The sequence below is a fragment of the Lepus europaeus genome, chromosome 21 (genome assembly GCF_033115175.1).
Source record: "Lepus europaeus isolate LE1 chromosome 21, mLepTim1.pri, whole genome shotgun sequence".
In the NCBI taxonomy this organism is placed as follows: Eukaryota; Metazoa; Chordata; class Mammalia; order Lagomorpha; family Leporidae; genus Lepus; species Lepus europaeus.
Window position 1 is genome coordinate 891,368 of NC_084847.1, and position 26,448 is coordinate 917,815.

Below are 26,448 nucleotides of genomic sequence, written 5' to 3' on the forward strand. Positions count from 1 at the left end.
ATGCTGTCTTTCAAATAAAGAAATAAACCTCAAAATTTTTTTTCTAAGGAACTTGGTTCACTCCCCCCCAAATCTTTTCAAGATTTATTAATTTGAAAGGCAGAGCTACAGTAAACAAAAGGAAGAGAGGTGTTCCATCTGTTGCTTCACTCCCCAATGTGTGCGACGGCCAGGGATGAAGCAGGCCAAAGTCAGCAGCCAGGAGCTCCATCAGCTCCCCTGCCTTGGAGGCAGCGCCCTAAGCACTCAGGCCGTCCTCCGCTGCTTTCTCAGGTGCATTAGCAGGGAGCTGGCTTGGAAGTGGAGCAGCTGGGATTTGAACCAGCACTCAGAGGACATGCTGGCATTGCAGGTGGCATCTTAACTTGCTGTGCCATGGCACTGGGCCCCAAGAAAAGTCTTAATGTGTCTTCCGCGGAGGTGAAGTCTTGGTGGGCACCAGGCTGTGCTGTCCCTGCATCTGTAGGAAGGGGTATGCCAGAGATCCCCAGGCTGGCCAGGCAACATCTAAGAGCTGCAGACCCTGGACCTCAGGGCTGCCCAACCACCACTGTAAGCACAACCTTGGTTCCCAGCCTGGACGTCTCCCTTGACTAGGGCATACCTGACCTGGGTCACTGGGAGGCAGGACCATTTCTGGCTTCTGATGGAAGAACGGACTGACACTGGTGCTGATGGGTAAAGCCCGGAGCCAGGAGTGAGGCCCAGGCCACCACTGCTCCTTGTAACGTCTTGCTTTGCTGCTTTCCACCCTCTGGCCAGCGCCAGGCGCTCAGTTAAAGGGCACTGGGCAGGCCTCTAGGATCGGAGCCCCATCCTGCTCCAGGCAGTTGTCTGAATCATTTGTCAGAATCAATGGTGAACGGTCAGTGCTTTCAAACACCACAACTAACCACGACTGAAAAGCCACCGTAGACCGGCCATTCCTGACACCCAGCACGTGGCACGGGAACAGCCAGCTTCCCGTGCACGGTCAGCCCATGGACACCCACGTCCTCCTCTCACTTGCCTCCTGCTCGGCTTTTTTCTTACAAGGATTTTACTGTCATTCCTCTGGTAAGCATAAAAGAACGATGGAATAAAAGAATACTGCAAACTTTTACAAGAAAAATGGAGTAATGAAGACACTCCATCATGCACACAGCTAAATACCCACCACAGCGCTAACCTGGCCATGTGGTCAGTACAGTCGCGATCGCATTTACGTTAGGTGCAAAGTCTCCCTGGCTCATTTCCAGAACCCTGGCCGGTGTGGGAAAGGCCTTCCTGGATGGAGCAGAGGGCTGGCCAGTCTCGGAACAGGGCAGGCACTCATGTCACAGAGACCGTCACGGAGAGGGCGCAGGGCTCACTGCAGGCACAGCTTCCCTCCCACGTCACCGCCGTGCTTCCGCGGGTTGTCTCCCCTTGGTAAATTACCACCTGCCAAATGCTCTCACACAGAACTCCCGGCTGCTCCCAGGAGAGGACGCTGATGGCCAGGCCTCTCGTAACTTTCAGAGCACTTTCAACTGTTGTCACTTGGCTGGTTTAGTGTTTGCCTTTATCAGAATGTTTCTGTTCAGGAGCAATTACCCACAGAGGAACAGGCTTTAGCAACATTTTACTACTGTAATGCGTCTGACGAGAAGCACCCAGAACACACTAAAATAAATCCAAACAATTAACCACAGCCCAAGAGGCTTCCGGCACCCAGGAGGTCAAGAAGCCGGTTCCAAGCTGCCCATGCCAGGTGTGCAGCACAGCACCCCCTACGTGCTGGCAGCGCCCGCTGAGCCGAGCGCCACGAACTTCCCCAGGATCACGTGGCCACCGAAGGCCCAATGGTTCAGTCATCTGGTTTAGAAGGAAGGCCTACAGGAAGCCGAGGGGCCAAGAGGTGTGCCCAGTGCCCTTTAACGACTCGGGGCAGGGAGTCCTTACCTCTTGATGAGTTTGATGGACCTGAAAGCTTCGTCCATGTCCCCGACTGTGACAGAGAAGCTGAAGTTGAGCACGGCGTCCCGAGTGGGCTTGTCACAGTCCTCCAGCCCCACGAAGTCCCGCAGGGGCCTCCTGATCACCACCTGGGGTGTGCAGTGATACCCCGAGTCCGCCCTGTCTTCTTTGTCTGCTTCTCCGGGCTAAAAGACAAAGGGCCCCATTCAGTTGTCGGTTCAGGCACAAGGCGACGCCTGCACCTGTGCTCTTGGTCCACATCGTGAGGCAGGGGGTCCAAGTCCACAGACAGATGTGGCCTTGAAGCCCCTGCCCAGCAATGAAAACACTCAGGTTCACTGCAGGTGACTGCAGCTCTGGCTCTGGCTGAGATCAGAGGGAACTAAGGCTGACATGTGGGGACTGGTGTGAGACGCAACATCCAGTTTTCAGCTGTTAAACACGGCTACAATACTTCCACCCCCAGGCCATTCTGTAAACCACAAAGACTTTTCATGAGTGGTAGGCCACCAAGTCAGACATGCATAGTATCTGTGAGGTCTCCGACAATTAACAATTTTCCCAAACGATGACCTGGGGGTAACAACTCCACTGTTTTTCAAGAGCCCTCAATCTAGTGATCTGCCCCCTCCCAGGCCCCAGAAGGAGAAGAGGTGTTGCACGGGGTCCTGACAAACAGCACCACGGTACACAGTGTGCTGGGCCGACATCCTCATCTGGGTATTTGTCCATAGCTGGCATACCTCCTAAGAGGCAGGTCCTGTCAAAGCCCTGAGCCCACCTGACAGAGGCAGGAGTCTGCTGGCACCTCCACGCCCAGCCCTGGCTGCCCTACTCCGACCCTGTGGAAGGGGGACCGCCATGCCTGGGCACGTCGCCGGCTTCACACCTGCTGACCCACCACTTCTCGAAGGGAAGGCCTGCCAGCTGCAGGTCCCACGGGCCCTTCCCACACAGAGACTGTGGCCTGGGAAGCACTTCCAAAACAGGTGGATTTGCCAGGCCGAGGTGTGGAGGGCCCAGCACAGAGCACAACCCAGCCTCTGAGGCAGCCCAGGGTGCAAGGCCCACGACACAAAACAGGACCAGCCAGGCAGCAAGCCCTGGGCAAATTCTGTGCTGCGCAGGCAACTGCTGGCAAACCCACACGCCAAGCTCCTGCCTGCTGGGTCCACAAACGGTGAGGAAGCAGCCTGGCTTCCCACAGGCGACGCTGCTGCGGCGTGGCTCTGAGGACCCAGCTCCCTGTTCAGCACTCAGAATTCTCACATCCATCTTGCCCTCTCCCTTGCCACGGCCCTGGGAGAGGGGGCCAGTCCGTCCCGCGCTGCAGCGGCAGCCACATGTGCAGGAGTGGGCGCTGCGTTCTCACCAACCCCTCCCACTTGTGGGCCGCAGATCTGAGAAGCTGGGATGAGGCCCCAGGACAGCCCGGAGGGGCAGCTTCTCACCAGCGCCCTAAAGGCTGACAGGTCACGCCCTCCCAGACCATGAACATGGGGTTCAGAGACTTCTCCACGACGACACAAGTGACAGGGGCTTGATCCCATGTCCAGGGTGACAGGGACGGGTCCCTGCTGAGCCCTGCTGAAGATGTGCTCACCCTACTCACTGGCAGACACCCAGCGAACACCGTCACAGCGGCAGCCTAGGCAGGAGTGTCAGTGCAGGGCAGCGGCAGACGGAGCTCAGGAAGAACGGATTTCAACAGAGACAGCGACGTGACGGTGTCCGAGGAGGCGGCCACACCTGCATCACGCAGGCCCATTTCCAGGAAGAACCTGAGTGTGCACCCACACCCACAGCACAGGGCCCCTGTCCACAGCCCTCAGTGTGCACTCACACCCACAGCACAGGGCCCCTGTCCACGGCCCTCAGTGTGCACTCACACACCAGCACAGGGCCCTGTCCACAGCCCTGAGTGTGTACTCACACCCACAGCACGGGGCCCCTGTCCACGGCCCTCAGTGTGCACTCACACCACAGCACAGGGCCCCTCTCCACAGCCCTCAGTGTGCACCCACACCCACAGCACAGGGCCCTGTCCACAGCCCTGAGTGTGTACTCACACCCACAGCACAGGGCCTCTGTCCACGGCCCTCAGTGTGCACTCACACACCAGCACAGGGCCCCTCTCCACGGCCCTCAGTGTGTACTCACACCCACAGCACAGGCCCCTGTCCACAGCCCTCAGTGTGCACTCACACCACAGCACAGGGCCCCTGTCCACAGCCATGAGTGTGTACTCACACACCAGCACAGGGCCCTGTCCATGGCCCTCAGTGTGCACTCACACCACAGCACAGGGCCCCTGTCCACGGCCCTCAGTGTGCACCCACACCCACAGCACAGGGCCCTGTCCACAGCCCTCAGTGTGCACTCACAGCACAGCACAGGGCCCTGTCCACAGCCCTCAGTGTGCACTCACACCACAGCACAGGGCCCCTGTCCACGGCCCTCAGTGTGCACTCACCCCCACAGCACAGGGCCCCTGTCCACGGCCCTCAGTGTGCACTCACACCACAGCACAGGGCCCTGTCCACGGCCCTCAGTGTGCACCCACACCACAGCACAGGGCCCCTGTCCACAGCCCTCAGTGTGCACTCACACCCACAGCACAGGGCCCCTGTCCACGGCCCTCAGTGTGCACTCACACCACAGCACAGGGCCCTGTCCACGGCCCTCAGTGTGTACTCACACCCACAGCACAGGGCCCCTGTCCACGGCCCTCAGTGTGCACTCACACCACAGCACAGGGCCCTGTCCACGGCCCTCAGTGTGCACTCACACCACAGCACAGGGCCCTGTCCACAGCCCTCAGTGTGCACTCACACCCACAGCACAGGGCCCCTGTCCACGGCCCTCAGTGTGCACTCACCCCCACAGCACAGGGCCCTGTCCACAGCCCTCAGTGTGCACTCACACCACAGCACAGGGCCCCTGTCCACAGCCCTGAGTGTGTACTCACACACCAGCACAGGGCCCTGTCCACGGCCCTCAGTGTGCACTCACACCACAGCACAGGGCCCTGTCCACGGCCCTCAGTGTGTACTCACACCCACAGCACAGGGCCCCTGTCCACGGCCCTCAGTGTGCACTCACCCCCACAGCACAGGGCCCTGTCCACAGCCCTCAGTGTGCACTCACAGCACAGCACAGGGCCCTGTCCACAGCCCTCAGTGTGTACTCACACCCACAGCACAGGGCCCCTGTCCACGGCCCTCAGTGTGCACTCACACCACAGCACAGGGCCCTGTCCACGGCCCTCAGTGTGTACTCACACCCACAGCACAGGGCCCCTGTCCACGGCCCTCAGTGTGCACTCACCCCCACAGCACAGGGCCCTGTCCACAGCCCTCAGTGTGCACTCACACCACAGCACAGGGCCCCTGTCCACAGCCCTGAGTGTGTACTCACACACCAGCACAGGGCCCTGTCCACGGCCCTCAGTGTGCACTCACACCACAGCACAGGGCCCTGTCCACGGCCCTCAGTGTGCACTCACACCCACAGCACAGGGCCCTGTCCACAGCCCTCAGTGTGCACTCACACCACAGCACAGGGCCCCTGTCCACGGCCCTCAGTGTGCACTCACACACCAGCACAGGGCCCCTCTCCACGGCCCTCAGTGTGCACTCACACCACAGCACAGGGCCCCTGTCCACGGCCCTCAGTGTGCACTCACACCCACAGCACAGGGCCCTGTCCACAGCCCTCAGTGTGCACTCACACCACAGCACAGGGCCCCTGTCCACGGCCCTCAGTGTGCACCCACACCACAGCACAGGGCCCCTGTCCACGGCCCTCAGTGTGCACTCACACACCAGCACAGGGCCCTGTCCACGGCCCTCAGTGTGCACTCACACCACAGCACAGGGCCCTGTCCACAGCCCTCAGTGTGCACTCACACCCACAGCACAGGGCCCCTGTCCACGGCCCTCAGTGTGCACTCACACCACAGCACAGGGCCCTGTCCACGGCCCTCAGTGTGCACTCACACCCACAGCACAGGGCCCCTGTCCACAGCCCTCAGTGTGCACTCACACCCACAGCACAGGGCCCCTGTCCACGGCCCTCAGTGTGCACTCACCCCCACAGCACAGGGCCCTGTCCACAGCCCTCAGTGTGCACTCACACCACAGCACAGGGCCCCTGTCCACAGCCCTGAGTGTGTACTCACACCCACAGCACAGGGCCCTGTCCACGGCCCTCAGTGTGCACTCACACCACAGCACAGGGCCCCTGTCCACGGCCCTCAGTGTGCACTCACACCACAGCACAGGGCCCCTGTCCACAGCCCTCAGTGTGCACTCACACCCACAGCACAGGGCCCCTGTCCACAGCCCTCAGTGTGCACTCACACCCACAGCACAGGGCCCTGTCCACGGCCCTCAGTGTGCACTCACACCCACAGCACAGGGCCCCTGTCCACAGCCCTCAGTGTGCACTCACACCCACAGCACAGGGCCCTGTCCACGGCCCTCAGTGTGCACTCACACCCACAGCACAGGGCCCCTGTCCACAGCCCTCAGTGTGCACTCACACCACAGCACAGGGCCCTGTCCACGGCCCTCAGTGTGCACTCACACCACAGCACAGGGCCCCTGTCCACAGCCCTCAGTGTGCACTCACACCCACAGCACAGGGCCCTGTCCACGGCCCTCAGTGTGCACTCACACCCACAGCACAGGGCCCCTGTCCACAGCCCTCAGTGTGCACTCACACCCACAGCACAGGGCCCTGTCCACGGCCCTCAGTGTGCACTCACACCACAGCACAGGGCCCTGTCCACGGCCCTCAGTGTGCACTCACCCCCACAGCACAGGGCCCTGTCCACAGCCCTCAGTGTGCACTCACAGCACAGCACAGGGCCCTGTCCACAGCCCTCAGTGTGCACTCACAGCACAGCACAGGGCCCCTGTCCACGGCCCTCAGTGTGCACTCACACCACAGCACAGGGCCCTGTCCACAGCCCTCAGTGTGCACTCACACCCACAGCACAGGGCCCCTGTCCACGGCCCTCAGTGTGCACTCACCCCCACAGCACAGGGCCCCTGTCCACGGCCCTCAGTGTGCACTCACCCCCACAGCACAGGGCCCTGTCCACAGCCCTCAGTGTGCACTCACAGCACAGCACAGGGCCCCTGTCCACGGCCCTCAGTGTGCACTCACACCACAGCACAGGGCCCTGTCCACAGCCCTCAGTGTGCACTCACACCACAGCACAGGGCCCCTGTCCACAGCCCTGAGTGTGTACTCACACACCAGCACAGGGCCCTGTCCACGGCCCTCAGTGTGCACTCACACCACAGCACAGGGCCCTGTCCACGGCCCTCAGTGTGCACTCACACACCAGCACAGGGCCCCTCTCCACGGCCCTCAGTGTGCACTCACACCCACAGCACAGGGCCCCTGTCCACGGCCCTCAGTGTGCACTCACACCCACAGCACAGGGCCCTGTCCACGGCCCTCAGTGTGCACCCACACCACAGCACAGGGCCCCTGTCCACGGCCCTCAGTGTGCACTCACACACCAGCACAGGGCCCTCTCCACGGCCCTGAGTGTGCACTCACCCCCACAGCACAGGGCCCCTGTCCACGGCCCTCAGTGTGCACTCACACCACAGCACAGGGCCCTGTCCACGGCCCTCGGTGTGCACTCACACACCAGCACAGGGCCCCTGTCCACGGCCCTCAGTGTGCACTCACACCACAGCACAGGCCCCTGTCCACGGCCCTCAGTGTGCACTCACCCCCACAGCACAGGGCCCTCTCCACGGCCCTCAGTGTGCACCCACACCACAGCACAGGGCCCCTGTCCACGGCCCTCAGTGTGCACTCACACCACAGCACAGGCCCCTGTCCACGGCCCTCAGTGTGCACTCACACCCACAGCACAGGGCCCTGTCCACGGCCCTCAGTGTGCACCCACACCACAGCACAGGGCCCCTGTCCACGGCCCTCAGTGTGCACTCACACACCAGCACAGGGCCCTCTCCACGGCCCTGAGTGTGCACTCACCCCCACAGCACAGGGCCCCTGTCCACGGCCCTCAGTGTGCACTCACACCACAGCACAGGGCCCTGTCCACGGCCCTCGGTGTGCACTCACACACCAGCACAGGGCCCCTGTCCACGGCCCTCAGTGTGCACTCACCCCCACAGCAGAGGGCCCCTGTCCACGGCCCTCAGTGTGCACTCACACCCACAGCACAGGGCCCCTGTCCACGGCCCTCAGTGTGCACTCACACCCACAGCACAGGGCCCCTCTCCACGGCCCTCAGTGTGCACTCACACCCACAGCACAGGGCCCCTGTCCACGGCCCTCAGTGTGCACTCACCCCCACAGCACAGGGCCCCTGTCCACGGCCCTCAGTGTGCACTCACACACCAGCACAGGGCCCTGTCCACGGCCCTCAGTGTGCACTCACACCACAGCACAGGGCCCCTGTCCACGGCCCTCAGTGTGCACTCACACCCACAGCACAGGGCCCTGTCCACGGCCCTCAGTGTGCACTCACACCCACAGCACAGGGCCCCTGTCCACAGCCCTGAGTGTGTACTCACACCACAGCACAGGGCCCCTGTCCACGGCCCTCGGTGTGCACTCACACCACAGCACAGGGCCCCTGTCCACGGCCCTCAGTGTGCACTCACACCCACAGCACAGGGCCCCTGTCCACAGCCCTGAGTGTGTACTCACACCACAGCACAGGGCCCCTGTCCACGGCCCTCGGTGTGCACTCACACCACAGCACAGGGCCCTCTTCTCAGCCCTGAGTGTGCACTCACCCCCACAGCACAGGGCCCTGTCCACAGCCCTGAGTGTGTACTCACACGCACAGCACAGGGCCCCTGTCCACGGCCCTCAGTGTGCACTCACACCACAGCACAGGGCCCCTGTCCACGGCCCTCAGTGTGCACTCACACACCAGCACAGGGCCCCTCTCCACGGCCCTCAGTGTGCACTCACACCACAGCACAGGGCCCCTGTCCACGGCCCTCAGTGTGCACTCACACCCACAGCACAGGGCCCTGTCCACGGCCCTCAGTGTGCACCCACACCACAGCACAGGGCCCCTGTCCACGGCCCTCAGTGTGCACTCACACACCAGCACAGGGCCCTGTCCACGGCCCTCAGTGTGCACTCACACCACAGCACAGGGCCCTGTCCACAGCCCTCAGTGTGCACTCACACCCACAGCACAGGGCCCCTGTCCACGGCCCTCAGTGTGCACTCACACCACAGCACAGGGCCCTGTCCACGGCCCTCAGTGTGCACTCACACCCACAGCACAGGGCCCCTGTCCACAGCCCTCAGTGTGCACTCACACCCACAGCACAGGGCCCCTGTCCACGGCCCTCAGTGTGCACTCACCCCCACAGCACAGGGCCCTGTCCACAGCCCTCAGTGTGCACTCACACCACAGCACAGGGCCCCTGTCCACAGCCCTGAGTGTGTACTCACACCCACAGCACAGGGCCCTGTCCACGGCCCTCAGTGTGCACTCACACCACAGCACAGGGCCCTGTCCACGGCCCTCAGTGTGCACTCACACCCACAGCACAGGGCCCCTGTCCACAGCCCTCAGTGTGCACTCACACCCACAGCACAGGGCCCTGTCCACGGCCCTCAGTGTGCACTCACACCACAGCACAGGGCCCTGTCCACGGCCCTCAGTGTGCACTCACCCCCACAGCACAGGGCCCTGTCCACAGCCCTCAGTGTGCACTCACAGCACAGCACAGGGCCCCTGTCCACGGCCCTCAGTGTGCACTCACACCACAGCACAGGGCCCTGTCCACGGCCCTCAGTGTGCACTCACCCCCACAGCACAGGGCCCTGTCCACAGCCCTCAGTGTGCACTCACAGCACAGCACAGGGCCCCTGTCCACAGCCCTCAGTGTGCACTCACACCCACAGCACAGGGCCCCTGTCCACGGCCCTCAGTGTGCACTCACCCCCACAGCACAGGGCCCTGTCCACAGCCCTCAGTGTGCACTCACAGCACAGCACAGGGCCCCTGTCCACAGCCCTCAGTGTGTACTCACACACCAGCACAGGGCCCTGTCCACAGCCCTCAGTGTGCACTCACAGCACAGCACAGGGCCCCTGTCCACGGCCCTCAGTGTGCACTCACACCACAGCACAGGGCCCTGTCCACAGCCCTGAGTGTGCACTCACACCACAGCACAGGGCCCCTGTCCACAGCCCTGAGTGTGTACTCACACACCAGCACAGGGCCCTGTCCACGGCCCTCAGTGTGCACTCACACCACAGCACAGGGCCCTGTCCACGGCCCTCAGTGTGCACTCACACACCAGCACAGGGCCCCTCTCCACGGCCCTCAGTGTGCACTCACACCACAGCACAGGGCCCCTGTCCACGGCCCTCAGTGTGCACTCACACCCACAGCACAGGGCCCTGTCCACGGCCCTCAGTGTGCACCCACACCACAGCACAGGGCCCCTGTCCACGGCCCTCAGTGTGCACTCACACACCAGCACAGGGCCCTCTCCACGGCCCTGAGTGTGCACTCACCCCCACAGCACAGGGCCCCTGTCCACGGCCCTCAGTGTGCACTCACACCACAGCACAGGGCCCTGTCCACGGCCCTCGGTGTGCACTCACACACCAGCACAGGGCCCCTGTCCACGGCCCTCAGTGTGCACTCACACCACAGCACAGGCCCCTGTCCACGGCCCTCAGTGTGCACTCACCCCCACAGCACAGGGCCCTCTCCACGGCCCTCAGTGTGCACCCACACCACAGCACAGGGCCCCTGTCCACGGCCCTCAGTGTGCACTCACACCACAGCACAGGCCCCTGTCCACGGCCCTCAGTGTGCACTCACACCCACAGCACAGGGCCCTGTCCACGGCCCTCAGTGTGCACCCACACCACAGCACAGGGCCCCTGTCCACGGCCCTCAGTGTGCACTCACACACCAGCACAGGGCCCTCTCCACGGCCCTGAGTGTGCACTCACCCCCACAGCACAGGGCCCCTGTCCACGGCCCTCAGTGTGCACTCACACCACAGCACAGGGCCCTGTCCACGGCCCTCGGTGTGCACTCACACACCAGCACAGGGCCCCTGTCCACGGCCCTCAGTGTGCACTCACACCCACAGCACAGGGCCCCTGTCCACGGCCCTCAGTGTGCACTCACACCCACAGCACAGGGCCCCTCTCCACGGCCCTCAGTGTGCACTCACACCCACAGCACAGGGCCCCTGTCCACGGCCCTCAGTGTGCACTCACCCCCACAGCACAGGGCCCCTGTCCACGGCCCTCAGTGTGCACTCACACACCAGCACAGGGCCCTGTCCACGGCCCTCAGTGTGCACTCACACCACAGCACAGGGCCCCTGTCCACGGCCCTCAGTGTGCACTCACACCCACAGCACAGGGCCCTGTCCACGGCCCTCAGTGTGCACTCACACCCACAGCACAGGGCCCCTGTCCACAGCCCTGAGTGTGTACTCACACCACAGCACAGGGCCCCTGTCCACGGCCCTCGGTGTGCACTCACACCACAGCACAGGGCCCCTGTCCACGGCCCTCAGTGTGCACTCACACCCACAGCACAGGGCCCCTGTCCACAGCCCTGAGTGTGTACTCACACCACAGCACAGGGCCCCTGTCCACGGCCCTCGGTGTGCACTCACACCACAGCACAGGGCCCTCTTCTCAGCCCTGAGTGTGCACTCACCCCCACAGCACAGGGCCCCTGTCCACGGCCCTCGGTGTGCACTCACACCACAGCACAGGGCCCTGTCCACGGCCCTCAGTGTGCACTCACACCACAGCACAGGGCCCCTGTCCACGGCCCTCAGTGTGCACTCACACCACAGCACAGGGCCCCTGTCCACGGCCCTCGGTGTGCACTCACACCCACAGCACAGGGCCCCTGTCCACAGCCCTCAGTGTGCACTCACCCCCACAGCACAGGGCCCCTGTCCACGGCCCTCAGTGTGCACTCACACCCACAGCACAGGGCCCCTGTCCACGGCCCTCAGTGTGCACTCACACCACAGCACAGGCCCCTGTCCACGGCCCTCGGTGTGCACTCACACCACAGCACAGGGCCCCTGTCCACGGCCCTCAGTGTGCACTCACACCACAGCACAGGGCCCCTGTCCACGGCCCTCAGTGTGCACTCACACCACAGCACAGGGCCCTGTCCACGGCCCTCGGTGTGCACTCACACCACAGCACAGGGCCCCTGTCCACGGCCCTCAGTGTGCACTCACACCACAGCACAGGGCCCCTGTCCACGGCCCTCAGTGTGCACTCACACCACAGCACAGGGCCCTGTCCACGGCCCTCGGTGTGCACTCACACCACAGCACAGGGCCCCTGTCCACGGCCCTCAGTGTGCACTCACACCCACAGCACAGGGCCCCTCTCCACAGCCCTCAGTGTGCACTCACCCTCACAGCACAGGGCCCTGTCCACGGCCCTCAGTGTGCACTCACACCACAGCACAGGGCCCCTGTCCACGGCCCTCAGTGTGCACTCACCCTCACAGCACAGGGCCCCTGTCCACGGCCCTCAGTGTGCACTCACACCACAGCACAGGGCCCTGTCCACAGCCCTCAGTGTGCACTCACCCTCACAGCACAGGGCCCCTGTCCACGGCCCTCAGTGTGCACTCACACCCACAGCTCAGGGTCTCTCTTCTCAGCCCTGAGTGTGCACTCACACCCACAGCACAGGTCCCTCTTCTCAGCCCTGAGTGTGCATGGGTTATGGTAGGAGCAAGGGATCTGCAGCAATGTGGGAGACAAAACCCCACAGTGTGAAAGTAACAGGAAAGAACTCCAAGGAAGAACGTGCAACTGAGTCCTCGATTCTGAGGTACGGAACCGCGTGAAGACCCCAGAGCGAGAGTGAGGTAGAAAGATGCCAGTGTGGAGGCGCTCACCTGCTCGGCCAGGAGACCAGCCGGAGCCATACCAGAGGGACTCCCTGAATTTGCTGACACACACGGACACTTTCCCAGTCTTCCTAAGGATTTTAACACAGGGAGAGCGTTGTACAGAAGCTGCTCACACGCCAGTCCCTGCTGGCTGAGCCTCAACAGCTCTGTGATGACCGGGGCATCAGAACTGTCCGTCCATGGGCTTGCTCGTTTCCCTGCCCAGGAGGCTCCCGCAGAGGATGGTCACTAACCAGGGGCAGCTCCCCTACCCCATACCCTTTACGCAAATCCTATTAAAGTCAATTACAGCCCAGGGAAAGCCTGGATGGGGCCTGTCCGCCTGCCCCTGACTGGATGGTTGGCCTTAGCCCCTGCGGCATGCAGGGGTGGCTGCATGTGACCGTGTCTGCCCCTCCCCCTCTCCCTCGGACCTGCACCTTTGTTAAAAACGTAATACAAGCTAACTTTAGCAAGCTAGAAAAGCAAGGAATGAGTTTTTTTTTTTTTTTAAAGATTTATTTATTTATTTGAAAGTCAGAGTTACACAGTGAGAGGAGAGGCAGAGAGAGAGAGAGAGAGAGGTCTTCCATCCAATGATTTACTCCCCAATTGGCTGCAACAGCTGGAGCTGCACTGATCTGAAGTCAGGAGCTTCTTCCAGGTCTCACCTGGGCCATCTTCCACTGCTTTCCCAGGCCATGGCAGAGAGTTGGATCAGAAGTGAAGCAGCCGGGCCACGAACCAGCACCCATATGGGATGCTGGCGCTTCAGGCCAGTGCATTAACTCGCTGCGCCACAATGGCGGCTCCAGGAGTGAGTTTTTAAGATTGATTTTACTGGGTCCGGCACAGTGGCATAGCAGGATTAAAGCCCTGGCCTGAAGCACCAGCATCCTATATGGGCACTGGTTTGATCCTGCTCTCTGCTGTTGCATGGGAAAGCAGCAGAAGATGGCCCAAGTCCTTGGGCCCCTGCATCTGTGTAGGAAACCTGGAAGAAACTCCTGGCTCCTGGCTCAGATCGTCTCAGCTCTGGCCATTGTGGCCATCTGGGGAGTGAATCAGCAGATGGAAGACACCTCTCCCTCTCCCTCTCTCCCTCCAACCCTCTGTAACTCTTATCTTTAAAAAATAATTCATATGGAAATCATAAAAGATCCGGAGTAGCCAAGGTGATCCCGAGCAAAAAATAAATAAAAAATAATTGATTTTACTACCCTTATGTGAAAAGCCAAAAACACCAGGTAGGTGGACCCAGCTGAGCCTGGCCTGATTAGACAGCCAGCCATGCATCCAGGGAAGGCTGCACCCTGGACCCCAGGGAGGGAGCCTGCAGGAAAGCAGCTGGCGGCCCCGGGGCTGGGGGGTTCTGGGCTGAGAATGTGACAGAGGGATCCCAGGGTTCCTTCGAGAGAGAACAGTGGTCAGTGGAGCAAACGGAGCGGCTACTCCCTGCCTGCAGTGGCCTGTGTCTTGGCAGAGTCGCGCCTCAGGCACACACACACTCCGCACACCAACACCAGGCTGCTGGGGGAGCAGGAGGCTGAGTTCCAGCTAAAGAAAAAAATGTGTTCAACAGAACTCAGTTGGGGTGCATGAATGTTACACTGAAATGGTGCCATTCTACCAGGAATAGGACAAAAACAGTCACACCTGTGTGACGGGGCTGCAGGTGCCACCGGGGACCAGGCAGGGTCAGGGGTTCGGCAGGAATAGTCAAGCTGGGAGATGTTCCTAACAATCCCTGCCTCCAGCCTGCACCCCGACTCCACCCCTCCTTACACGTCCACCCAGTATGTCTACTTTCTCTCCTTGCTCTGTGTCTCGGCTTGCACAGGAAGCAGGAGACGCCATGACGGCCACGTGGGAATTAAGCTTCAAGTAGGGGCGCCATCAAACTCCCAGAAAGCCCCACTCACACTAAACTCCACCTGACCCTGCCTGGTTTGTGTATTCAATCAGGGGACCACTCCCTACCCTGTCAAAGTGACTGTTACACAGGGGAACTCCTCTCTCTGCTTTCTGCTGTCTAGACCTTGCTTCTGGGTCCTTCTCTGACCTCTCCAACATCCTCGCCCACAGGCAGCTCTGTGGCCCTCACGCCGGGCATCTCTCTGGGCAGGGTGGGCCATACTCACATGGGAAGGCACATTCGCTTCCTATAAATCAATCCCGCTCTCGCATATGCGCTGTTTATGCCTCCGTGGGGGCAAGAACCAGGGACAAACACGGAGGTGCTTGTGCCCGTAGCTCCGGAGGGCAGCAGCCCCTTCTCAGCGGCCTTCGGGGTGGGTTAGGGTTTGTGTTGCCTCTCGTCTTTATTCCTTTATTTGTAGTTTCTAAATTTACTACAGTAAACACCGGAATATGTGATTACTAAAAAGCAGGTAGGATTTACAAGAAAAACAAGAGAGGAAAGCTGAACGGCGGCGGCGGCGGCCTCTAGAGTAAAAGCCAAGGGCCCAAGTCTGGCAGAGCCACGGCCAGGGGCTCCTCTGCCTCCACCCCGAGGTTAAAAACCACATGGGGGTCTCGTGCTGGCCGGGATTCCAGGTGACCTGGCCGACTGGGGCTTCGGGGCCTGCAGACATGGAAGAGCCCCGAGGACCAAGGGAGAACAGAAGACACCTGTGCAGACGTCAGACCTGCGCACCTTTCTGGTGAAGTAGTAGTGGGGCACCTCCATCCCGAGAAGCGCCTGGCAGCTGGGAGGCAGGGGGAAGCTGTCGTGGAGCAGGAAGCCGTGTTCCTCCGACACGAAGAAGGACAGAATCATCACCTCTGCCTGCGACAGAATGGAAACGCTGGTTTGCTTCCTGGCATCTTCACCTGGCAGCACAGCGGCCACTTCCACTGTGGACAGCACACACACTCACAGGTAACGTCTCCCCCTCTGAGGTCCTCACGCTGTCTGGCTGCTTCAGAAAACCCAACATGTCGACCCGAAGGAAACGCTGCAGCTGTGTGCAGTCTCTGGAACATTCTGAGAGACTTTTTTAAAAAAAATTTTTTTAAGCCGGCGCCGTAGCTCACTAGGCTAATCCTCCGCCTTGCGGCGCCGGCACACCGGGTTTTAGTCCCGGTCGGGGTACCGGATTCTGTCCCGGTTGCCCCTCTTCCAGGCCAGCTCTCTGCTGTGGCTCTCTCGCACTATCCAATCTGCCTGTCAAAAAAAAAAAAAAAAAAAAAAAGCCGTTTTCCTTCCATAAATGTTCAGTGGTCATCAGGGAGAGGCCCACCCCACACAAATTCCCACAAACCGCGCCATGTGTGTCTCACGCCCGGGGAACAGCCATAGGCTTCTAAACACCAAGGTGGCCCAGCAGAGCAGTACCATGGGGTCGGTGCTGTCCTCGGTGCGGGGCTTCTCTGTTGGCTGCAGCTGGGCGCCTGGCGTCACCTGCACGGCCTCACACACGAAAAGCCTGGGCTCACTCTGATCCCAGAAATGGTTCACAGGCACGTGGTTCCTCAGCTGCTCATTCGCAAAGAGGTGGTTCCTACAAGACAGGGAAGACCCATCTCCACCACTGCCTCCCACACAAACTCAAGAGGGGCCTGGCTGCTGGGGGCACTTTGGGACCCCGTATTTCCAGGTGTCCCATTGGAACACACCCTCCATCTGGTTTTGTACCAGCACCAGGCTGTTTTGATTATAACTGCCCTGTAGTATGTCTTGAAATCTGGTATTGTGAGGCCTCCGGCTTTGTTTTTGTTCTGTATGATTGCTTTAGCTATTTGAGGTCTCCTGTGTTGCCACATGAATTTCAGCATAATTTTTTCTACATCTGAGAAGGTCTTTGGTATTTTAATTGGTATCGTGGAACACACTCTCGAATTTACAAGTATGGGTTGAGGGGATGGCGTGGTGCAGCAGGCTGAAGTGCCTACTCGCAATGTGGCGTGCCACACCGGAGCACCCGTTTCAATCTTGGCTGCTGTGCTTCCAATCCAGGTTCCTACTGATGTGCCTGGGAAGCCGGCAGACGGTCAGAGTACTTGGCCCCTGCACCTACGTGGAGACCCAGATGGCGTTCCGGGCTCCTGGCTTCAGCCTGGTCGACTTGTCTGTTGTGGTCATTTGAAAGCAGATGGAAGATTCTCTCTCTCTCTCCCTCTCACTGCCTTTCAAATCGATCTAGAACAGCACGGGGGCTGAAATTCCTAGTAGAGTCCCTGGTGGGACCCTGGAGGTAGAGAGAGGGTCCTTCTTTCCCAGAATTGGGGGCCCCTGGCAGTGGACGGCACACCTACTGCAGGTATCACACTGTGGCTGAGTCAGGGACCCAGGGGACCATGCCCACTCTACCCTGCTCCCTCTCATCTCTCAGTCTGTTTTGTGGGCTCAGAACTCGGTGAAGCACTGTATGGAGACAAGATGAACAGGTGAGAGGGCAGGCACCTGGGTGAGGGTGCCCACAAGCCTCACCTGCCGCCCCTAGGGCGCATGGTCACCACAGGGAGGCACAGCACCCGCCCTCCAAGGACAGTGTCCCTCACGGACACCACCTCCTGTCCAACAGCACCTGGAAGGCGGGCGGCTGTGACAGGTACTTGGACATCCTCTGAGGGCCCATGGAGTGCACACAGGTCAGTTCCTCTGGAGCGAGACTGGCCTGGTGAGGGACGCAGAATGGGCAGAAGGATGCCTGCTGCTCTCCGGAAGGACAGCAAGGAGTACAGCATGGAGAGGAGACAAGCACGTGGAAGACGACTCGCAGTGGAAGAACCGGCCGGTCTCGGGTGGCTCAGCAGAGTCGTGCTGCCGAGCCAGGTGTCCGCGGGGAGGGGCTAGAGGTTCAAGGATCTCTTGAAGTGGGAGAGAGAACTGGGCAGTTCCACGGGCGTGGCCAGCAGAGGGCGGAGGCAAAGGCCATGGGCTGGGCGCGAAGGTGTGGTGTGAGGGGACAGAGGACTCAGTTACGCTGGACAAGAGCACGTGGCTGGAGGGACGGCCTGATGGCCCAGCAAGGACCTTCTGGCAGTCAGAGAATAAACCAGGCTCTGAACTAACACTTTCAATTCCCGGGCTTTCCCTCAGCCACTCCTCTAGGCCCCACGACTTCCATTTCTTACTTTTCGGTTCTGCACGTACTTGCTGCACACAAACCCAATCTGAACAGCGGCCGCACGGCTCCTCCCGTGACAGAGCAGCCTCGCTCCAGGACCCTTCTGTGCCCTACTTTACGCAGACCAAAACACGGACTGCACAGGAGTGCCCCAGGCTCTAGGAGGGGGCTCCTGGCAGCAGAGAAGCTGTGGACACACATCAGAGGCCGCCTAGGACACTTTCCCCAGGAACAAGACCTGCACCAAGACGAAGGCCTCCAGCGTCCGAGGGCAGGTTTGGGAGCTGCTGTCAGCATGTCCTGGGACTCCCAGGCCATTTCCAGACACTCTGGCCACAGCCCTTCCCGGAGTTCAGGTCTATACGTAACTAACTCCAGATCCTTTCACCTGGAAGTCAGACACTGAAGACCCAAACATCCCCCGGCCGCCCTGGCGTGTTTCTGTGGCCATTTCTGCCCTTCCCAGTGATTGCTGCTGCAGTCTGAAGTGTAACCAAGCAGCGGCCTGCCTGGGAGTGGATCAGCAACCCAGCCCGCCCGACCCCAGCGTACTTGTGGCTCTCCTGTCGGCTGAAGGACAGCGTCTCCCCCTGACCCATCTGTGCAGCTCTGAAGTCAAAGACAGTCACCGTGTCCATTTCCACGTCGTAGAAGCAGATCTTGGAATCAGGAACACTGTAAGTCTGGGGAAGAGAAAGCAGGACTGCTCGTGGCAGCGTCAGGACAGTGGGTGAGGAACCCCCTGTGTGCACCCGGCCTGCAGGGTACTCTGGCCTGCGGAGGGGAACGTGCTGCTGGCAACACGAGCCGGGCGTCAGCTCTACTGTAACACTCTGGGAATTACTACTTTATAATTTCAGAGGCAAATTCACAGAAAGTGCACCCAGGGGCCAGCAATGTGGTCAAGTGGATTAACACACACCTCGGGACACTCACCTGCATGCCACAGTGGAATCCCTGGGATAGAGCCCTGTCTTCTGACCCAGCTCCCTGCTAATGAGCCAGGGAGGCACCAGGATATGGCCCAAGTTCCTGTTACCCACATGAGAGGCCAGAATGGAGCTCCTATCTCTTTTTGGCCTGCCTCGGACCTCAATGTGGTGTGCATTTGCATAGCTGGGGAGTGAACCGTGGATGCAGTGCCGGCATCCCATGTGGGCACTGGTTCGAGTCCCAGCTGCTCCACTTCCAATCTAGCTCTCTGCTGTGGCCTGGGAAAGCAGTGGAAGATGGCCCAAGTGCTTGGGCCCCTGTACTCGCGTGGGAGACCTGGAGGAAGCTCCTGGCTCCTGGCTTTGGATGGCACAGCTCTGGCTGCTGAGGCCATCTGGGGAGTGAAACAGCGGATGGAGGACCTCTCTTTCTCTCTCTCTCTGCCTCTCAAATAAATAATCTTTATTTAAAAGATTTTACTTATTTGAGAGGTAGAGTTACAGACAGTAAGATGGAGAGACAGAGAGAAAGGTCTTCCTTCCGTTGGTTCACTCCTCAAATGGCTGCAACGGCTGGAGCAGCACCGATCCAAAGCCAGGAGCCAGGAGCTTCTTCCCGGTCTCTCAAGCGGGTGCAGAGGCCCAAGCATGTGATGTGGGCCATCTTCCACTGCTTTCCCATGCCACAGCAGAGAGCTAGATTGGAAGAGGAGCAGTCGGGACTAGAACCGGCACTCATATGGGATGCTGGGGCCGCAGGAGGAGGATTAACCTATTAAGTGCTTGCAGCTCCAAACTGAGCAACCAGTTCTCACAATGCAAGTAAAACTGAATCAGGCCCCATCAAGATACGGGGTGGCTGGGCACCGCGATTCAGGGCTAGCCCAGAGGTGGCAACTACTGTGAGGAGGGCCGGGGCAGCAGAGGGCAGACAAGGACGCGGGAACATTCAGAGGGGGTGCTTCCGCTCCCACTCACCGTGGCAGGCTGTGCCCAGGACAGACGCGTGGACACACACACAGTCCACACACAAAGAACCACCACTTGGCCGCCCAGAGCAGCAGTACTGATGCTCATGGTGACACGGATGAGCCTCAAGGCCAGGCAGAGTGGCCGAGTCCAGGTGCAGAAGGCCACACACTCTGTGACTCCTCCTACGAGACGTCCAAACAGGCAAACCCACAGAGCAGGAGGCACACTGGCGCTCACCAGGGGCTATGGGACGGGCAAGTGGGCAGTGACCACTCACGGGAAGGGGCTTCCTTTTAGGATGGAAATGACACAGAAATAGACGGCGGCTTCGCAACGCTGTAAGGTAATGCGTGACACACGAATGTCACCTCAAGTTTCGAGAAACTGTTTTCAGAAAAAGCTGTCAGCACCTCCACAAGGAGCTTTGAATCTCTAACCACCAAAGTAAACATCCCAGCAGGGGAGGGGGAGGGAGGGCAGACATCGCAGGGCAGTGACAACCTGGCCTGCTGAGGCCAGCGTCTGGATCCTGCCTGCTCCCGTCTCCTAAACCCACCCTGAATGTGCCTTACACACTGAATTGCAATATGAAGGCCCGGGGCCGGTGCTGCCGCCTGCAGTGCCTGCCCAGCTGCCTCCCGCAAGCTGCGATGCTGGGATGCGGCTCTGCACCGGGGTTCAGGTCGGGGCGGATGCCGACCACTTCCAGAAAGTCTCCTAAGTGGTCGCAGCTCCAAATCCACGCCCCCAGGGGCTCTCCATTTAGGGAAACGGCCGCAATGGCTGGAACAGTGCTGATCCAAAGCCAGGAGCCAGGAGCTTCTTCCAGGTCTCCCATGTGGTGCAGGGGCCCAAGGACTTGGGCCATCTTCTGCTGCTCTCTCAGGCCATAGCAGAGAGCTGGATCAGAAGTGGAGCACCCAGGACTCAAACCAGCACCCATATGGGATGCCTGCACTGCAGGTAATGGCTTTACCCGCTACACCACGTCAGCCCCAGAACGCATCTTAGTACACCATTTACGTGGGATCCATGGATAAGGACCACGCACCAGAGTGCCCACGATGGAAAGGGGGAAGCAGCAGGGACACGCTGTGACCATGTTACCGTCACTCTTTCCTTTCATTCTGGCACAAGAAAGGGGAACAGGTACTGGCACAGGATAGAGGCTGGCCCTGGCACCTCTACATGGACCCCTCCTACATGTCCACAAGGTTTGGGTCCCAACATTTTTTTTTTTTTGGACAGGCAGATTGGATAGTGAGAGAGACAGACAGACAGAAAGGTCTTCCTTTTTTGCCGTTGGTTTACCCTCCAATGGCCGCTGCGGCCGGTGCACCGCGCTGATCCGAAGCCAGGAGCCAGGTGCTTCTCCTGGTCTCCCATGGGGTGCAGGGCCCAAGGACTTGGGCCATCCTCCACTGCCTTCCCGGGCCATAGCAGAGAGCTGGCCTGGAAGAGGGGCAACCGGGATAGAATCCAGCGCCCCGACCGGGACTAGAACCCAGTGTGCCGGCACCGCAAGGCGGAGGATTAGCCTGTTAAGCCACGGCGCCGGCCTGGGTCCCAAAATTTAGTGTCACTCCCAGCTGACATAATTCAGATGCCCACTTTGGGGTCAGCATATCTGTTTGGCAGTGTGGGAACAAATACACATTAAGAACCTATGTGGGCCGGCGCTGTGGCTCACTAGGCTAATCCTCTGCATGCAGCGCTGGCACCCCGAGTTCTAGACCGGTTGGGGCTCAGGGTTCTAGTCCCGGTCGCTCCTCTTCCAGTTCACTCTGCTGTGGCCCAGGAGGGCAGTGGAGGATGGCCCAAGTGCTTGTGCCCCTGCACCCGCATGGGAGACCAGGAGGAAGCACCCGGCTCCTGGCTTCAGATTGGCGCAGCGCTGGCTGTAGTGGCCATTAGGGGAGTGAACCAATGGAAAGAAGACCTCTCTGTCTCTGTCTCTAACTCTGTCAAATAAACAACAACAAACAAACAACCTCAGCTTTCTGTAACAATGCACGAATGAAGAGGAAAAGGAGAGCGGCTGCTCCCTGGACGGGCAGGGACTCCTGCTGCGCTGCTGCTCTCCCCACGGCGCGGGTCTGGGTTGCACCACGGCCTCTCAGGATACCTGGGTCTTTGGAGCCTTGTTAGTGCGAGAGTTCAGGCTGTAGGTGGCTTGGCAGCTAACTGGCAGTAACTGGACAATATTCCTCAGTAGCTTCTGTCTGTTTGCACGTTGTCACATCATCTCACTGTGGTGGGAGGAACTTAGAACTCTCTACAGGGAAAGCACTTGTACCTCGGTCTTTCATTGGCTTCAAGTCACCCAGACATGCCTGCTCCTGACTCCGTGGGCCTCTAGGTAAAATGTCCCCGTCCATTAGGACGTGCTGCCAGGCACTCAGCTAGGACGCTGCCCTCAGGGACCCTGCGCCTACGACTCCTCCTCCACCAGACGTGGGCAGCATCCCCTGGAAGCCAGTGATTCCACAGTCAAGTATCAGCACCTCAGCAAGGTGGAGCAAGCGGAGGCCAGTGCGTCCATCCCTGCCATGACTCTGCCAATGTCCACTGAGGGTACAGAAAGGCACTATCGGGGAAGGCTAAGTTACCCATCTCATCGTGAATTCTCTCATCCCAAAACAGACCCAGGAATGCAATCAGTGTTTTGAGCAATGGGCAGGGCTGAGAGATGCTGGTTACACACCCCACGGGGCCTCAGCTCCAAGAACAAGTACCTGCGAGTGGCACTCCACAAACTAAGTTAGAGCGGACAGATCGCAAACGAACAGAAGCACCCTGCGGCAGCAGCAACCCCCACTCTTCCCCTGCACGGGGGCCCAGAGGCTGGTCCACTTACCTGGCCCAGATCCTAGCGCTATGGACCCTGGCAGTGGGAACAGGGACAGAAGCTCAGAGAGCAATGGAGCCTCTTTGGACTGAGACCCCTCCAGAAGTCTGAGTCTGGAGGTTTTGGCTCCCAGGTCTCCAGAGGAGCCCAGAAGCTCTCGCTGATGGAACCAATGAGTGCTCAGACCACCGGATGGCTGAGGACCCGGCAACCTCCAAGCTGCCCAAGATGGATACCTACTGATACAGGGGAAGAAACCATGGCTGCGGACCCATCCCCTCAAACCCCGTGCTTGAATGTGCTCACACCCACTGGCTTCTACAGCTTTCTATCCCAGGGACTCTGGATCGAGGGCCTCCTGCGCCCCCCTCCCGTTTGCTCAGTTTTCACATGGGAAAGGGCCTATTTTACAGAATCCCTCGAGAGCTGGAGACATAATTGGTTGTTGAGAAACGTTAGTGCAAAGTCTGTTCTAGTGCTGTGAAAGAGACTATTTTGTATGCTTTAAAGTTAGACTAGGGCCGGCGCTGTGGCATAGCAGGTAAAGCTGCCGCTTGCAGTGCCGGCATCCCATATGGGCGCCAATTCAAGACCCAGCTCCTCCACTTCCAATCCAGCTCTCTGCTGTGGCCTGGGAAAGCAACAGAAGATGGCCCAGGTCCTTGGGTCCCTGCACTCATGTTGGAGACCTGGAAGAAGTCTCTGGCTCCTGGTTTTGGATCGGTGTAACTCCAGCCTTTGTGGCCAACTGGGGAGTAAACCAGAGGATGGAAGAGCTCTTTCTCTCTCAGCCTCTCCTTCTCTCTCTGTGTAACTCTATCAAATAAATACATAAATATTTTAAAAAATAAAAATAAGTTACACTAAATAATCACAGCAGTGATGGGTGTCTGGCTCACTACTTGTTTTCTTCTTCTTTTTTTTTTTTTTTTTGACAGGCAGAGTTGGACAGTGAGAGAGAGAGACAGAGAGAAAGGTCTTCCTTCCATTGGTTCACTCCCCAAATGGCTGCTATGGTCGGCACGCTGCGCTGATCCGAAGCCAGGAGCCAGGTGCTTCTCCTGGTCTCCTATGGGGTGCAGGGCCCAAGCACTTGGGCCAGCCTCCACTGCCTTCCCGAGCCACAGCAGAGAGCTGGCCTGGAAGAGGAGCAACAGGGACAGAACCGGCGCCCACATGTACGGCTTCTGAAATCGGAGTCGCCTTACTTTCTGGCAGAGCTCACGCATCCCTCTGCCCTGCAGCCCACTCTGCATGCGCCGCCTGCTGGGCTGGTGCAGCTGCAGGCACGCTTCCTTTACACGCACAGAACAAACCTGAGTCCTGCAGATCTTTTCTTACACTTTAAAGTGAGTTGAATTTAATTCCAATGTGATCGAAAACTAAGGGAGAAAATTCAGCCTACCGATTTGGTAGAGAAATGGCCGTCAGGCTTTAGTAAAGAAGTTAAGCACAGGTCGATGATCATCTTGGGGTTGATTTCCTCATCCTGGTTAGGGCCCAAAACCTGTCTGGATGTGTGTTTTGCAGAATTCAAATTTGTTCTACGCAGCAGGAGTCTGAGATCACTACGCAACACTCATCTTCCCGAGACGGCACAGAGAAGCGGTGACACGTCCAGTCACTGGAACGCTCTCGGACACCTGCTGCTTCTTCTGGGCAGCACCCGTGTTTATGTGAGCTGACCTCCCTGGGGGGGGGGTGTCTCCCTCTCCCTCCCCAGAGAGGCCCTGGAGTTTATGATCACTAGGGCAATTCATTTATTTGCTTCTTCTGTTAAGATCTTGTTTTGACAATAAAAATCCTGACTACTCTAAAAGAAAAAAAGTAAAACGAGCAGTGGACTTGGGGCAGGATGGCAAAGGGTCCCCCTCTGCCTGTACACACCAGTGCACAGGGGGCAGGAGCGTCAGGCCCCTGCTGCCTGTGTGGCACCACCCCACCTGCCACGTTTTCTCCAGGACCAGCAAGGACAAGGTCTATTCCTGGGGAACGGAGGGTGCTAATGGGGTAGGGGGCGCCATTTTCCACTGCCAGTGCCTTTTCTCTTTAGGCTTCCAATTACCATGGGTGAGCATCACCCATGCCCCCAGGGAGGGCCAAGAACACCTTGTTCCACGCTGTCCTCTCTGGCCTCCTAACCACCCCGTCATGGGCCCCTTGCACTTTCCCTCGCTGACCCCTGCTGGTCTTACTCAGGGCCCTCCCTGGATCCACAGCCACTGGACAGGGCACCGGGCCCCTGGCTGACCACAGGCTCTGTTCCTGAGCACACAGGGCCAGCAGCAGCTGCTGAAGGGCTGGTGGGCACTCTTCCCCCCCCCCCCCCGGACCCCTCCCTCCTATCCCACAGCCATCTCCCTGGCTGCATCTGCTCGCTTGTCTCTCCCAGGCCTCCCTGGGCCCCCAGCGCTGGCAGACAGCTTCTCTTCCTCCAAGCACCCACCTCTGGGTTGCTCTCACTTCAGCCACACCCCGTCTGAGGGCCCAGGGATGGTGTCGGCAGATGTGGAACTGCCTGCTTGTCACTTCCCAGGCATTTCTGACTCAACTCTCTTGCCACCCCTGCCAGGGGCTCACCTGTGCTCTGATCTCTCCTCCCCTGGCTGAGGGGCCTAGACAGGCAGGGGGTTCTTGACAGTCCTACCCTTCTTCACCCCACACCAACCAGCCAATCCATCACCAAGCCCCGTTGTGGTCACCACACAGCTAGTCCCTGCAGGAGTAACAGGAGCCACGTGGATGTCCACATCCATCCCTGGCTTACACACAACCCTCTGGGGGCCGGTGCTGTGGCACAGCAACTAAAGCTGCCACCTGTAGTGCCGGCATCCCACACAGGCACCAGTTCTAGTCCTGGCTGCTCCACTTCCGATCCAGCTCTCTGCTAATGACCTGGGAAAGCAGAAGATGGCCCAAGTATGTGGGCCCCTGAACCTTCATTGGAAACCCAGAAGCTCCTGGCTTTGGATCGGCTCAGCTCCGGCTATTGTGGCCATTTGCAGAGTGAACCAGGGGATGGAAGACCTCTCTCTCTGCCTCTGGCTATCTGTAACTCTTTCAAATAAATAAAATCTTAAAAAAAAAAAAAAAAAAAAAAAAAAGAAAGAACCCTCTGACAAGGGCGTGGCACTTGCTCTTTCCTTGTGCTTCAGGCCAAGGTCAGCCCAGCTGCGCTTCCTGCAGGAGGCACATCCCGGCCCCTCACCTTCCAGACCCCACACCGTGTCGCTCTCCCCTGCCGCTGTGCCCTCCCCAGCTGGAAGCATGCCTGCTGCCTTGGAGACTGACACCTGCTCATCCCAGGGAGGGCCCAGCCTGCCAACCCGCCACCTGTGGACCTGCAGGCCTGGAGGGCCGGGCCTGCCAACCCGCCACCTGTGGATCTGCAGTCCTGGAGGGCCGGGCCTGCCAACCCGCCACATGTGGACCTGCAGGCCTGGAGGGCCCGGCCTGCCAACCCGCCACCTGTGGACCTGCAGGCCTGGAGGGCCCGGCCTGCCAACCCGCCACCTGTGGACCTGCAGGCCTGGAGGGCCCGGCCTGCTAACCCGCCACCTGTGGACCTGCAGGCCTGGAGGGCCTTGGACCCCTGGAGAGACGACCAGAGACCGTCCCGAGTAACGGCATGAACGGGCGACGGCACACTGCTGGGCTGTACAGAGCAGAGCAGCTCGAGGCGCCACCTGCTGGCTTCCTTTGGGCCCTCCTACACGGCTGCAGTGGCCCTGCCCACACACGTCTTCCAGTTCTCTAAGCATGAGC

The 26,448-nt window shown here is 59.8% G+C and overlaps 1 protein-coding gene and 1 pseudogene across 2 annotated transcripts in view; one reads left to right on the forward strand and one right to left on the reverse strand.

Moving 5' to 3' along the window:
• IFT140 (intraflagellar transport 140) overlaps nucleotides 1-26,448 on the reverse strand; it is a 99,596-nt gene that overhangs the window by 43,340 nt on the left and 29,808 nt on the right. For both annotated transcript variants that reach the window (XM_062180996.1, XM_062180997.1), the window contains exons 15-18: nucleotides 18,484-18,614; nucleotides 16,197-16,362; nucleotides 15,516-15,647; nucleotides 1,924-2,123 (exon numbers count right to left, since the gene is read on the reverse strand). In XM_062180996.1, coding sequence (XP_062036980.1) covers nucleotides 1,924-2,123; nucleotides 15,516-15,647; nucleotides 16,197-16,362; nucleotides 18,484-18,614 — 629 coding nt within the window. The remainder of the gene's footprint in view (nucleotides 1-1,923; nucleotides 2,124-15,515; nucleotides 15,648-16,196; nucleotides 16,363-18,483; nucleotides 18,615-26,448) is intronic.
• On the forward strand, nucleotides 22,191-26,315 carry LOC133750784 (putative monooxygenase p33MONOX; annotated as a pseudogene).